The sequence below is a fragment of the Pomacea canaliculata genome, linkage group LG4, assembly GCF_003073045.1.
Source record: "Pomacea canaliculata isolate SZHN2017 linkage group LG4, ASM307304v1, whole genome shotgun sequence".
NCBI lineage: Eukaryota > Metazoa > Mollusca > Gastropoda > Architaenioglossa > Ampullariidae > Pomacea > Pomacea canaliculata.
Genome location: NC_037593.1, coordinates 22,951,690 through 22,965,300, shown reverse-complemented (window position 1 = coordinate 22,965,300; position 13,611 = coordinate 22,951,690). Strand labels below are relative to the sequence as shown.

At 38.4% G+C, this 13,611-nt stretch overlaps 1 protein-coding gene across 2 annotated transcripts in view; it reads right to left on the bottom strand.

Moving 5' to 3' along the window:
• Nucleotides 1–13,611, bottom strand: part of LOC112562652 (diacylglycerol kinase theta-like) — a 58,747-nt gene that overhangs the window by 14,686 nt on the left and 30,450 nt on the right. For both annotated transcript variants that reach the window (XM_025236031.1, XM_025236032.1), the window contains exons 17-23: nt 13,399–13,547; nt 11,948–12,056; nt 11,315–11,518; nt 9,891–10,046; nt 9,492–9,657; nt 8,881–8,979; nt 6,925–7,054 (exon numbers count right to left, since the gene is read on the bottom strand). In XM_025236031.1, coding sequence (XP_025091816.1) covers nt 6,929–7,054; nt 8,881–8,979; nt 9,492–9,657; nt 9,891–10,046; nt 11,315–11,518; nt 11,948–12,056; nt 13,399–13,547 — 1,009 coding nt within the window. In that variant the 3' untranslated portion in view covers nt 6,925–6,928. The remainder of the gene's footprint in view (nt 1–6,924; nt 7,055–8,880; nt 8,980–9,491; nt 9,658–9,890; nt 10,047–11,314; nt 11,519–11,947; nt 12,057–13,398; nt 13,548–13,611) is intronic.

Below are 13,611 nucleotides of genomic sequence, written 5' to 3'. Positions count from 1 at the left end.
CTGAAACAAAAAGCAAAATTTGAAAATAACTTTTCTGTATTAAATATATTTATAAGACAACATTTTTGACATTACAGTTTTAGCTTCCATGTCTCTCCTGAAAAGTACTCGGTAGGTAAGTACTTCAAAGTTTCAAACACGCTCACCTCACCTTTAACCTGAATGATATCTGTGACTAAGAAGTGCTTAGCTCATTAACATCTACCTATATCAAGCCGTGTCATCAGTCCACAAGCCCCCTCCACTTTGTATTATGCTAACTGAATAAGAAGAAAAAAATAGAGAGAACAAGAAAATCATACTCTAAAGAACAAGACACTGAGAACAATAGTATCCTGGTATCAAGGCAGGTATTAAATAGCAAGAAGCCAGATGAAAGCATCAGGAACTGGGATCTATAGTCTAAAAAGAATGAGATTTAACATCACTTGCAGAAAAATAAAAATCAGAACTACTCAGTATATCTGGAGACACAATATTTCTTTACTATGATACGCAACTCTATTCATAGAGGCTGGTTGCAAACCCTAGATGAAAAGCAAGGAATTTCTCTTGGCCTAAAAATGTATCATGTAAAGAATTGTACACACTGCCAGAAAAAGATGATAAAAAGAGCAATTTTTTTTTTTTAAGCCCTTCGCTCCTCCTGGGGCATAGGCCATCAACTACAGTCTTAACTGTTGTTGATGTCTTGGTAGCAAGGATTTGTTTTACGGGGTAGGGGTGCTGGCCCCACGCCCAACCCTCCTCCTTTTTTAGCCGGGCTTGGGACCGTCCTTGGCGGAGGGCGGCCAGCCCTGTAAACAGATGCCACGTGCAGAGAAAGAACAGCGTGCCCGAGACGAGAAATGAACTCAGGGCAGCCAACCTTCACTGTATTGGTGACAGGCGCTGACAGGCGCTGACAACGCTAACAGCGCTAACCATTGCGCCACCCGGCCGCTTAAAAAGAGCAATAGCACCCACAAATGCCACCACAAAGGTCTAAGTAAACTCCAAGAATTTCAAACCAAATGTTTGGACAGGGTAGACTTCTTGTTTGCTCACTGACCCATTTCATCTTCCCACCTTCCATTGCAGTCAACACTCCTTTTATCTGGTTTCTCAGTCTGTGGTTGTGTGTGTGCGCACAAGCTTGTTATCATGCACTATTCATATCTGCATCATTAGTTCTGTCCTAACCACATTCTTTTGCAGTACTTTGTGTACATGGGAAGATCACAGGCTAGGTTTAATTTGTAAATTATACTTCAAATCATCTCGACTGTAATTTCATTGTTACCTATTATAAGATGTATTAGCACTACTTCCAAATGAAAATCAACACTGTGGAAATTTTGGCAAAAGACTTTCATATCCCTGACACTGACAATGTTTTCCAGCTGATGTTTGGTGAAAAAAAAAAAGGAAAGAGGAAGACAGCAAAGGACCATTCAAATCGCTGACACGCTGAACTTGCAGCAGTACACTTATCACACCTTCATCACATCTATTTTCCTACCCTGATGACACATATCAATTACTCATTTGAACAAACTTGACTCCAATGAAGTGGGGTGGGCGATTTCTTGCAGCACAGAGGTGCTGAACCACCAAGTACACTTGTCACACCTTTATCACATTTATTTCCCTATGCTATTGACACTGACACATGTTAATTACGATTTGAACAAACTTGAATGAAGTTGGAGAATGTCTAGCAGCATCTGATTAAAGCAAAAGCAGTCAGCAGTAGGTGAGTCAGTCTCTTTGTGCCATTTGCTCATGGAGATACTTTGTACATTTGAGAAATATTTTAATGGCTTCAAGGCTTTTAAAAGACTGTCTTTCGTCCCTAAAAATTTTAAAGCATCAAAGGGCCACATCAAATGGGTAGGCAACAGACAACACAATAGGCAATAAATCATATATCAGGCATGAACACTGCTCTGCATCTATCAGAATAAACTTTTAACAATACAAGCAAATTATATGTAAAACATTAAACATTGGTTTATAACCACCAGAATAAATCTTTAACTATTAAAGCATCATTAAGCATTAAGCTAAAGTCAATCTATCTACAAGTTGCCGAGTTCTGTTGGAGGTTGTTGTTCCCCACTTTCTATGGATTCTTCTTTGTCTTGATGCACCCGCCCCTTAGATAATGATTCTGACTCCTTCTCACCTGTTGCATGAGAAATTTCTTCATTGGCTTTTTACTGATGCTCTCAAACTCTATGGAATTTGCCCCCATCACTATCTGTTGTAAATGCTGAGCATTCTCTCTTCTCTTTCCTCATTCTGCCAACTGGAAGTAACAGATTAAGACGAAGCATCCATTTTGGTGCATACTCTGCTAAAATATCCATCTCCTCTGATTTTTTACAATGGAATCTGGCTTTCTCTAAGGTCCCTCTGTATCTTTCATCAACACCCAGTGGGTCCTGCAATCACTTTGACAGCCTGTCTGCATCTGTGTGTGTCAGGCCTTGTTTATACACCGAGTCAGTGTCAGACAGTGAGAGAGACAACAATTATTGATGGCTAAAAGCGGCTAACTTTGCATTTTTCAGTATGTGGCAAAGCAGGTTGTTGACTGTTACCATGATCACACATAACCCTAATAAAAAAAAATGAAGCATTTCTGCCACAGCCCATTTGAGAGTGAGAAATTTGCATTTGTGTACTGGGTAGCTCACTTTTGTCTTGTTGAGCTTTCTGGTGGTGTATGCAGTTACTTTGAACTCTCCCCCTTGATGACGGTACAGCATGGATCCTAGCTCAGTCTGGCTTGCATCACGATGCATTATGAAGGGCTGGAACTGGTCAGGGATGCTGAGCATGGATTCCGATGTCAATTCTTTTATTAGTGACTAAGAACTGTGCTGTTCTCACTCTCTCTACAGGTGAGATATGACTAATGTCAGGCTGAATGTACCTATCCTCTTAGATGTTTTCTTTAGCTTGGGAGGCATGTATCCCAGAGGTTGTTTGGAATTTGTGCAAACTTTGGGACCTAATGCCTGTAAAAACCTGCAAATCCTAAAAACACCATAACATCCTGAACTGTTTCAGGAACAACTGCTCATTGCCACAATTTTCTTTATGGATGAATTTTTTTCAGGATGAATGCCTTCTGCAGAAATAAGGTACCAAACTGTGTCAAAAAGAGTTGTAGATGACCTCATAGCCCTTGCTTATATATTTAGTCACATGCAGATGTTGCACTAGTTGTCAAACATCCTCCAGGTCCTAATGGCAGTATCAGTGTTTATCTCTCTCTGGTGGATCTGTTGTTAATTTGATGCTCAACATCTGTACTGTTTAATTCAAACTCTTTCTCATCAAAATCATCACTAAATGTTAACAAACATTTTGTAAATCTATCCTTCTGTGTTTGATCGACATTCATAGCAAAACAAAATTTACATGACAACTCAAGAATGCTATTCATACCTTCCTTGATGAGATTGGCATTACAGTATGCTCTGCCAGATTCTTGTGTGCAACAGTTCAGATCGTGTAATACACTGAAAAGCAAATACTCACTCTGGAATAAGTCCACTACCATGCTTTTCCGTTTCACAAGTGTTGATAATATCACCCTAATACATGGCAGATTGTTTGTTGACACCTCACCACTTAGTATATACATGCTGTTAGGTCAGTGACATCTCCTGTATCAGCATCATTTTTGATGTTTAGGTTATGATGCACAATCCCTCAAACGTCTGTCACTGAGTGGGGTGGTAGTATTATGTCAGGTGTTAACAGGTGTATCCAGCACAATTGTCCATTTGGTTCCTCTCTGTACGCATGGACAATTATGCCATACAGAGGCAGAGTTGTGAAATTCTACCCCACCATGCATTCACACTGCATGGCATGCAGTGCATACACTCAGGATGTTACAGCCTGCTATCACTGGCACTCTCGATGAATAATCTGTGTCCAGGCAGATCAAGAAGAAGGTGTTGACATCACCATCCACTCCAATGACTTTGGGAAGCAATGTTGATGCTGGCATCACACCAAGGTAGGGCACAGAATGGCCACCTGCTCCCATCACTTGAAGCATAGAGGGTCTAAATCTGCTGATGGCTCACATATGTGCAAAGAAAACTAACTCTGACACAATGGACATAATGAGCCACTGTCAAGCAGCATGATGTCAATCTGGATAGGTGCTTTGCAGCTTGGTCCTACCAACACCTTGATGTTCACATAGCCTACTTCAGGTGAATGTAATTCTGTTAGCACCATCTAAGTGGATAGAGCAACAAGTTATTTGGGGAAACAGCTTCTCACAGTCACATGCACCCTGGACCATATGATGTTTGCTGGCAACTACCTCAATGTTGTCCAGTAGCCTCTCCTTTGAACAAGTAGTGATTTTGACAGGCACATCAGGAGTTTTGTTCAGAATATCACACAGTTCCATGGTCTCCTGCAGTAGCCTCATAAAAACATTCCACTTCAGAAGAGGAGGGAATCTCTCTAGTTGGATATTTTTTCTTATCTCTTTCACATGCAGACCAGGACTCCTGAAGCTGGTAGGGAACCCGGTGGCATAACGGTTAGCACCTGTCACCAATACAGTGAAGGTTGGTTGTCCTGGGTTCAGCTCTTGTCTTGGGCACACTGTTCTTTCTCTAGGTGTGGCATCTGTTTACGAGGCCTGGCTGCCTTGCCCTGGATATAGCTCAGTTATTGGCTCGGCCTAAAACACGAAATTCTCTCCCCACTCTCTGTAGTTGGTCTGCATTTGCACTGTTGGTGATGCTGAAATACCCACCAGGTACTAGTGCCACACTGGGCACCAGAAAATGTAACCAACACAATGATTTCATGGTTACACAGGAGTGGGCCAGTTACACAAGAAAACACAAGACCAGAGAGGGTGTTTCCTACACAAGAAAATTGGTTTATTTCTCCAAAAGGTGGGTATATGTGTATAAAAGAGTGCATGAGTATGTTCAAGTGGGCGCATATACATGTGTGTTCCCCCAATCCTGCTTGGCCTGCCCTAGAAACAATAGGGCCCAAGTACCCAAGTTATGCAATAGACCAGGTGATCTTGTCTGTAATACTTTGTCTGGCAAAAATAAGCCAAGCAGACTGGAGGGGAGAGGTTCAAGGCTACTCAAATGTTGTGCTAGGAAGAGACAAAGAACAGGCTACATCTAATCTGGAGTCACCTGACATTTGTATCTATATACCTTAACAAACCTATGTAGGAATACAGTGCCCAATATAAAAATCATCAATACAGAGGTTATCAATAGATGAAAAATATCTAAGCTGCTAGTAACAAACTACCAGGGTGTTACATATTCTTAATTATATTTATGAATATTAATCTTTAGATAATTAACCTTGAACTTAAGAAAATCTATAAAACATATCTAATACTTCACACACAAGATACAGGTCTTCTATAGTGACCATCATATTGTTTGCATACAAGGCTATTACTCGGTTTGCTAAAACTAACAACTCCATTATCACAACATTAATGAAGTCAAAATCAATAACAAAAAAAAAATACTAATGCTCATTACTGCAATCAATCATTTTAAAGTGACTTTAAAGCAGGGGTGGGCAAAGTTTTCTTTTTGCAGGCCATCTCAAAATAATCAATTATGCTGTGGGATGGTAAACTATCCAAAACCCATGACAAGAGACTATGCAACAAACCTAGTGGTAATGAAATGAAAAAAAAAATGAGTACATTATGGCGTTCGCTTACCAAATGTATTGGTAAAGTGAAGCTGTTTGAATTCACTCACAACAGAACTTTAAAACCAGCCTTTCCTTTGAAGGCAGCCACCCCCTATGCTCTCTAACAACTCTATAAAACATGTCAGCCCTGTTTGTTATCTTTGTACTTTGGCTGTGTTATAATGTTACAGACTGCTGATTTCTAATACTGTTGTACTTGATAAATTGAATTTCAATCAAATTAACCAAGGCTGAATTGAAAAAAAGAAAACAAGTGCACTTCATATTTTGGCAGACAGGCCAGTCCAAAGATGTCTGCAGGCTGTAGTTTGCCCACCCCTGCATTAAAGTAATAACAGCAAGTGTCCACATTTATCTGGAGGTGTGTTCTGTGCATGAAGTAAAATAGTCAGCAGCTAGATCGATCATGTACAACCATCAACTCTCAAAACAAATTTTTGCTAATGCTGTTGTTGTTTTTTTTAAGCTCAAGTATTTATGAACTGCCTTTTGCTGACAGAATCTCTTTATATCTTTAAAAAATTAAAAATTTGTGTCAATTTGTCAGCAATTTTGAGAACACAAGTTTTTTGGGTTTTCTATTTGTTTTTGTTCTTGTTTTTTTTTTTGTGGGGGGAGGGGGGACAATATGGTGGGAGCTGTCACTTCCATCTCAGCTTCATCACAAACAAATGATGGATCTAAAAATGTAAATGCTTTCAGTGCCTCATAAGATAATAAAATAAGGAGCAATGATTATGATCTGAAACTACTAATAAGTCAAAGAAGAATTCAGAAATATGAAAAGTCCATAAGAAATGTGTGTGATTCAGTGGAAAATGCACCTCTTCCTTGAATATTACTCCTAATTACTCCATAGAGTGCTATTCTTTTTTCAACCACCATCACCCCTTTTTCTCTTTATTGCTTCTTTCTTGTCTTCCTCTGCTGAATCAAGACACTCTTACCTGCTTCTTCTCTGTATTTTCTACATTTATCTTTTATAAGTCATGAGTACTGTTGTTCATTCTTCTGTTCCTTTGCATGCTGTCTATGTCTCATTCTTATTTCAAGTGCTAAAAGCACGCTCATTACAGGTGTGAGTATGCAAATATACAAATGAAGCATTTATTATTATTAAGTGGGAAAAATAAACAAAATCCATAGGAAGTACAAACAATGCCTCCTCACCCAAACACACACAAATACATGCATACATACGTTGTTAAAGAGGACCACTCTCCTCTGTTGGAGACTGGGCCTGTTGTAGAGGTTCATTCTCTGGAAAGAAAATGCTGGGTTCTGTGTTGCGTCTTTTGATTTTGTTTTTACTCTTCTTCAGCATTGTTGCCTGCATATATGTGAGAAAAACAAAAGAAACATAAATGAATGTGCCAGAAACTATGGTCAGCTTCTAGTCAAGAGATCTCTGCAGTCAGCAGTTACTCATGCCAGCTCACATGACAAATCTGCTGTCATCAACTAGTTCAGTTTTTTTAAAAACAGTACCTGACTTTATCCCCTTCTCATAGCTTTCATCAAAATAAACTTTCATCTCTTTGCAACAGACCTGTTGTGCACAATGGATTTTTTTTTTAAATAAATGTTACAATACACTAACCCAGTCACTTGCATACACACCATCAAGAAATGTACTATGAGAAATAAAGAAATGTAATTAAGATTAAAAAATGGTAACAACACGAACACCATGATGCAATTTATGTGCCTACAATTAATAAACAACTTGCAAGCTCTCTCATATTGGTACTGCTGTAGTGCATGATTCACTATTAAATCTTGATCAGTCCACACTTAACCTTTCTGGCACAGTTCATTCCATAATTATATATACTGTAAAACCTCGCTATTAAGACTTGCCAAAATCAGGTCATAACTGAGAGATATCTTAATAAGGAAAATGACCAGTTTCATTCCAAGAATCATGATGCCAAACATCTACAAAAATTCAAGCTCACTTATTTAAATGTTGAAAATAAAGCTGTTGAAACCATTAAGACCATTTCATGGTGCTTCCTTTAGTCGTTTCATTGTCACTTGGTCATATTCATTCTGCCATTGTTGCACTTGACTGAAGATTTATAGGGGAATGAACTCTCCAGGTAATTGATCAATATCGGTACCATGATAGACAAAGATGCTCTATTACAATCAATTAGAATTACGTACTTTTAAGCATGATTTTTCATTTTGGGTAGTCCTAATAGAGATTACATTTATATAGTGAAACACCTCCATTATAAATATTTGGGTCATATCTATGAAGGGGTTGCAATACAGAAGGTCTTAATAAAGAGGTTTTACTGTATTTTCTTAGCAGGGCGTAGTCCAGGGATCCCTCTCTAGACACAAAATATTATCAATTCTCAAGTGAATACAATGTTAGACAGGTTTCAGCAGAAAAGGTATAACATAAGGCTTAACGTCTCTTCCAGACGGACTTCCATATGTGATAGTGTGCTTGCAGAGTGAGGTTCCTGGTCAGTCCAAATGGTTAAAGCAGCCCTTTGCCTGCACCTTCCTTTGTCTAGCACTGGCCATACCAGTTAATAATTACTTTGAAGGTTTCCTGCCTGTCTTCCAGGTAGCATACCCACTGTCATTTCTTGCTGGTGACGAGCCATAAATTGGCATCACCATGGCCCACTCATGGGCTGACAGGGAAGGTGTTGACAAGCCTTGTTCTTGGGTGGAAAACTTTCACAAACATGCAGCTCTGATCATCCCTGCTGGTTGTGGTTGAAAATCAACCGGCCTTGACTATGGTTGGTCAAGCATTAATTACTTCCACCATGCAGAAAACTGGTTTTATGCACTCTTTGTGTATCTAATTTTACTGTTCATCCATCCAGCACAAATTTCTAATAACAATAAATATTAAGAATCATAGTAACCTGAATAGGTTTTATATAATTCTTTTACTCAAAAAAGTTTCTATGCGTCACAAAAATGTTCTAGGAATTCCCTTTAAAAAGTATTTTCATAAAATTTCAAAGAGCATTCTGATTGAGGATAAAGCAAAAAATTGGTTCATGAGTCATGCATTATCTATGTAGCCATTGCACTCCTACTGGAGGAACATCAAGGAAAACATAGAGCAAACATTTTCTCTAATCACACTGCCTGGTGATTTCCACCAGTTTTGGAGCCACTTACCTTAAGGGCTGATCGGAGGACTACCACCTGGCCAGCTGGTTGTATCCATGGCTCACCATCCACTTGGACTGGGAGGTCCGCCAAAAGTGTGATCCGTAACTGTTGGTGAACATACAAATGTGATGATCAGGAACACATTAATAAAGCACATCATTAAGTATAATATCAATAAAGTATAATACTTCTAGATCCTATTTTAAAGTAACCATAGTCTTATGCACAGCAGACATTGCAACTAAATTCCTTACTACAGTTTGTGTTTTGTTTTTTTTTCTTTAAACTGGCAATCATCTTGAGGCATTCAGACCTGCACAACAAAATTATTAGCAAAGTTGCCTACGTTCAGCTTTAATTTTAAAACTATTATTTAACATCTTTAATTATTACAATTAACAATATATATTTTAATTTCATATGATTCATAAAATTCAGCTAAAATTACCTCAAACAAAAACATTTTATAAAAATAACAGCAAGTTGTTTATTATCTCAGCTAAAATTCTATCAAAACAAAAATGTTTTATTAAAAACATAGAAATATTTCCCTGAACACTGCTTCTTTATACAAGAAATTTAACTTGAAAATCACTGGTTCTTATTCTGGAACTCACATGGCCACCTTGCGCAATGCGCACTCCAGTGCGAAGTCCACTCTGGATCTGTCCCATATGGACTACCCCAGTGACACCCACAATCTCCAACATGCCGTCATAATGTGTGGGTTTGTTGAATGTATCTTCACGCTCTGGACCCCATGGGTTGGCTCCTGACCCCCAGCTACATTGTACACACACATATGCATGCATACACACAACCACACATATACCCACTTCTATTTAATTATGATTCCTAAGGAAAAGTCAAATTTCCAAAACTAAAACAACAAATCAGTTTCAGGAATTTTTGTTCAGACTAATACAGGTGGTCTGGACAAAATTAAAAAGCTTTTAGAAACTTTCTTTCATCTATAACAATATATTGAAGTAATTTACTATACTGCTCACCCATACCTGAGAATGTTTAAGATGACAATCCCTTCAACAGGCGGCAGGTCAATGAGTTTGCCATCAACCTCCACTTTAATGTGGCGGTGTAGATCTTTGCAGGACTTGCGATTAACCATGCGACGTAGCCCCATCTTAAGGTATACTCCTTTGTTGTGCAGTCTGAATGCAGTTTTACAACAAAAACAGTGTTTTATAACAGAGGCCAGTTGAACAATACAATTCTAAACACTTTTAGACCTTAAATTTATTTAGATAATCAGTTTTATAGAAACACAGTGCATAACAGTTTAAAAAAAATTTTTTTTTACAGATTTTGCAGCACGTCTAAATAATATAGTTTTAAGTTTTAGAAACATTGTGCAACTAGTCCCAAAGGTGTTATATTTACAACACTAATGATGCTGACACATTTACAAGATTTCATCAAGGCTTGTTGTACTAGACAACATTTAGTGGGAAATTAAAAATGAATTTACCTCAGCCTGTTTACTAGACAAAGCTGGTACTGTTTCTAGAATTTAGATCACACAATTGCAAGAATCTTTTATTCTAAACTTCAGCAGAATGTCAGTCACCTGTCAGATACATTTTAAAGTAGGAACCTACGAAAAGGCTCAGACAATAAAAAATAATTTACAAAAACAAAACTATCAAAACTGATTTACAAATAATTTATCTGCAGTTAGTTGATGTTTCTCTCCTTTAAGATTTATTTAAATCTTATTTTTAATCAGAGTGGCATGTCTTATAATCTATACATAATGAATTTTGTAACATGCAGAGCCTATGATCAAACATTCACTATGTCAGGACACTTTCAGTCCTCACAGCTCACTTTGTAACATTAGCCTCTGAATTAATGACTAATTGCTAAATAAGGACATTGATATTTGGAACAAAATTCTAAAATTTCTTTGGACTGATCTGCACTATTTTTCTGGTGATCTCATCCATTTTTCAAAGTTTCTTGTACTACTTGGGCATGGCTATGTTTGCAGCCAATGATTGAACTGATATGTCTGTGTGTGTGCACACACAAATGCATTTGCATGTGTGTATGGAAGGAGTGTGGGCGCAAGGAGAGGAAATTTTATTTCTTTTGCATTTCATTTTTAAACTGTACACATAGCAGAGAATGTAGTGTCATCTGTGAATGCCTCTGTGACTAGTATTTGTCAAGTAAGTGGCAGTCATCATTAAGACACATTCCTCATGCAATGTCACTTGGGAAATAAATGAATTTTTATTCTACGCTCATAAGTTTGTTATGCAAGTGTGTATGCAGCAATTTCCTGCATTGTACATGAAAATTTGAGCATCTCCTTCTGAGTATCCTAGTTATTGCTAAGGCATTTACTTGTATTGAGAAGTAGAATGACCATAAGAGAGTAGAATCCTCGTAATGACTTGTAACACTGAAAATTCACCTGCTGTTGAATTTATCTGGCTTCTCTTCACGCGCCATATGGAAATCCAAGCACAGTTCTGCATCGATGCCAATGCCAAAATAGTTGTTCATAACAAATATCTTGGTGGGATCCTCGTTGGTATTCGCGGAGTTTGTGTCATTGGCAATAGCTACCTTGGTCTCATCCTGCTCTTTTTCATTGGGATGAAAAATGACAGTCCACCTAGAAACAGCAAAGGCTGATTACAATGTAACTCATGGACAAAGTACAGGTATTTTGATGAAAGATAAAAGTTCATTTTGTAACACTAAAGGATAGTTGAAATATAATAAAGGACAAATTGAATGCAAACATTTAGGATTAACTTAAAACACTCTTTCATGTATTTGTTGTACATTTTATAAGAAAAACTACAACAGCTGGAAATAATGATGAACAGCATGATTTTATTTCAATGAATTTGAATTCTCTTCCTTTTTATTGCTGGCAATAAACTTAAGTACATTATCCTATCCAGTAACAGCCACTACATTGTTCTGATCTGATGTAGTACAAGATCTCTCGAAACAATGGAAATAAACTTATGGTATGGAGGTATGGAGACACAAAGGTGGAAGGCCTTCAGCACTCATGGCACAGAGATGTGCATACCTGTCCAGCTTGATTTCCTCTGCATCAATCACATCACGCAGGACATTTAGAGGGTCTTCACCCCCAGTGTATCCTGGACCCCATCGCAGCACTCTGGCAAGGTCATTTCCTGTGAATGGAATTTAAGCATTTAAATATTTCTTCCATCTTTCTGTCATGTGACTTGTTTTTATTATGCCTTCTACCAGTGACTACAGAAAATTCTGCCTAAATGCTGCTCTCCAGTGCTTCTGCAGAGAAGCAAAGCAGACTGTAGAACATCCCATAGGACTGCAAAAGCCTCTAATTTTACAAGGAGATATTTGATGATGATGATGATGTAGTTTTATAGCGCGCCAGTATCCGCATCACAAAGATGCGCTCAATGCGCGGTGATCCCAGCAGCCACCAAACTGCAGGTCAAATGAAAACTTCAAAAAAGTTTAAACAAGTGAGTCTTCAGATTTTTCTTGAAAGATCCAATACTATCAGACTCCTTGGTCGAGAGGGGAAGCGAGTTCCACAAAAGCGGGGCTACATTGGAGAAGGATCTGAAACCCGCAGTCTTCTTATTAGCATTCCCTGACTGAACACTCGGTCGTTCAAGTCTGAAGTGTGCTGCTGAACGAAGGTTCCGCTGGGGTTGGTAACAGCGAATGAGTTCTTGCAGATAGGCAGGCGCAAGACCAATCCCCCTGCCTGCGAAAGTTCTACATAGACAACTAAGTGTCTATGCAAAACTTCTTGTAGGTTTTCTCCACTACCCTCCTATACAGGCTAGTACAGAATATAAGCTGGCTACACTCTGATTTAGCTTTTCACATGCTCTACTTCTTCTTGCCTCTCTGACCTCTCCAAACAGCCATCCACACTATACTCCAGCCATCTCCATCCTTCTGCAGACAATTACCTCCTTTAACACACTATACTCCAAAAAGCCATCTTTGTCATTCTGCTGACAATGGACTTCTTTTACTTTCAATTAGCATAAAACCCGTTGGTGTGCACGTTGACCCATTCAACATCTACTTGTTGGAACTCCCTCCCTCAAGTGATATATCATCAGCAGACATCAGATTCATTTAAACATGAACTTCAGACACATTTGTTCAAAAACAATCTCAAGGTTTAAGTTACAAGTAATTGCTACATATCTTTCAACAGTTTTCACTATTTTGAGTGCGAACCTTTATAGTTTTGTTGTGTATCAGCACTTAGTGAATGACAGAACACTATGCAAGTGTACATTTATTAATAATAACATGCCTCCAACAGTAATAAAAAACTAATACTTATTTGTCCAAGCCATCAAGAAAAAGTGGTGTTGTGGTTATGACTGGTACTGATGCCAACCAAAAAAACTACTGTGCCCAGAAATACAATGGTCTCAGATATCAAGCAAGGACAGATTATCTACCTTGCCAAAAGATAATGTTCTTTGCATAGCATCAAGTGAAATATGAGCTACCTACCTGTGCCAAGAGGTACTATGGCCATGGGTGGTGACTGGCAAATGGCATCCTGGCTTACATTGTCCAGGCATGAGAGGACCCAGCCTACACTTCCATCACCCCCACAAACCAGGATCTTGTAATTAGGGATGTTGCGGAAAACATAAAGTCTAAAAAAAACAAATATTAAAAACAGCACATGAAATCTTCCCCCTCCTAAAAAAGAGCATAAGA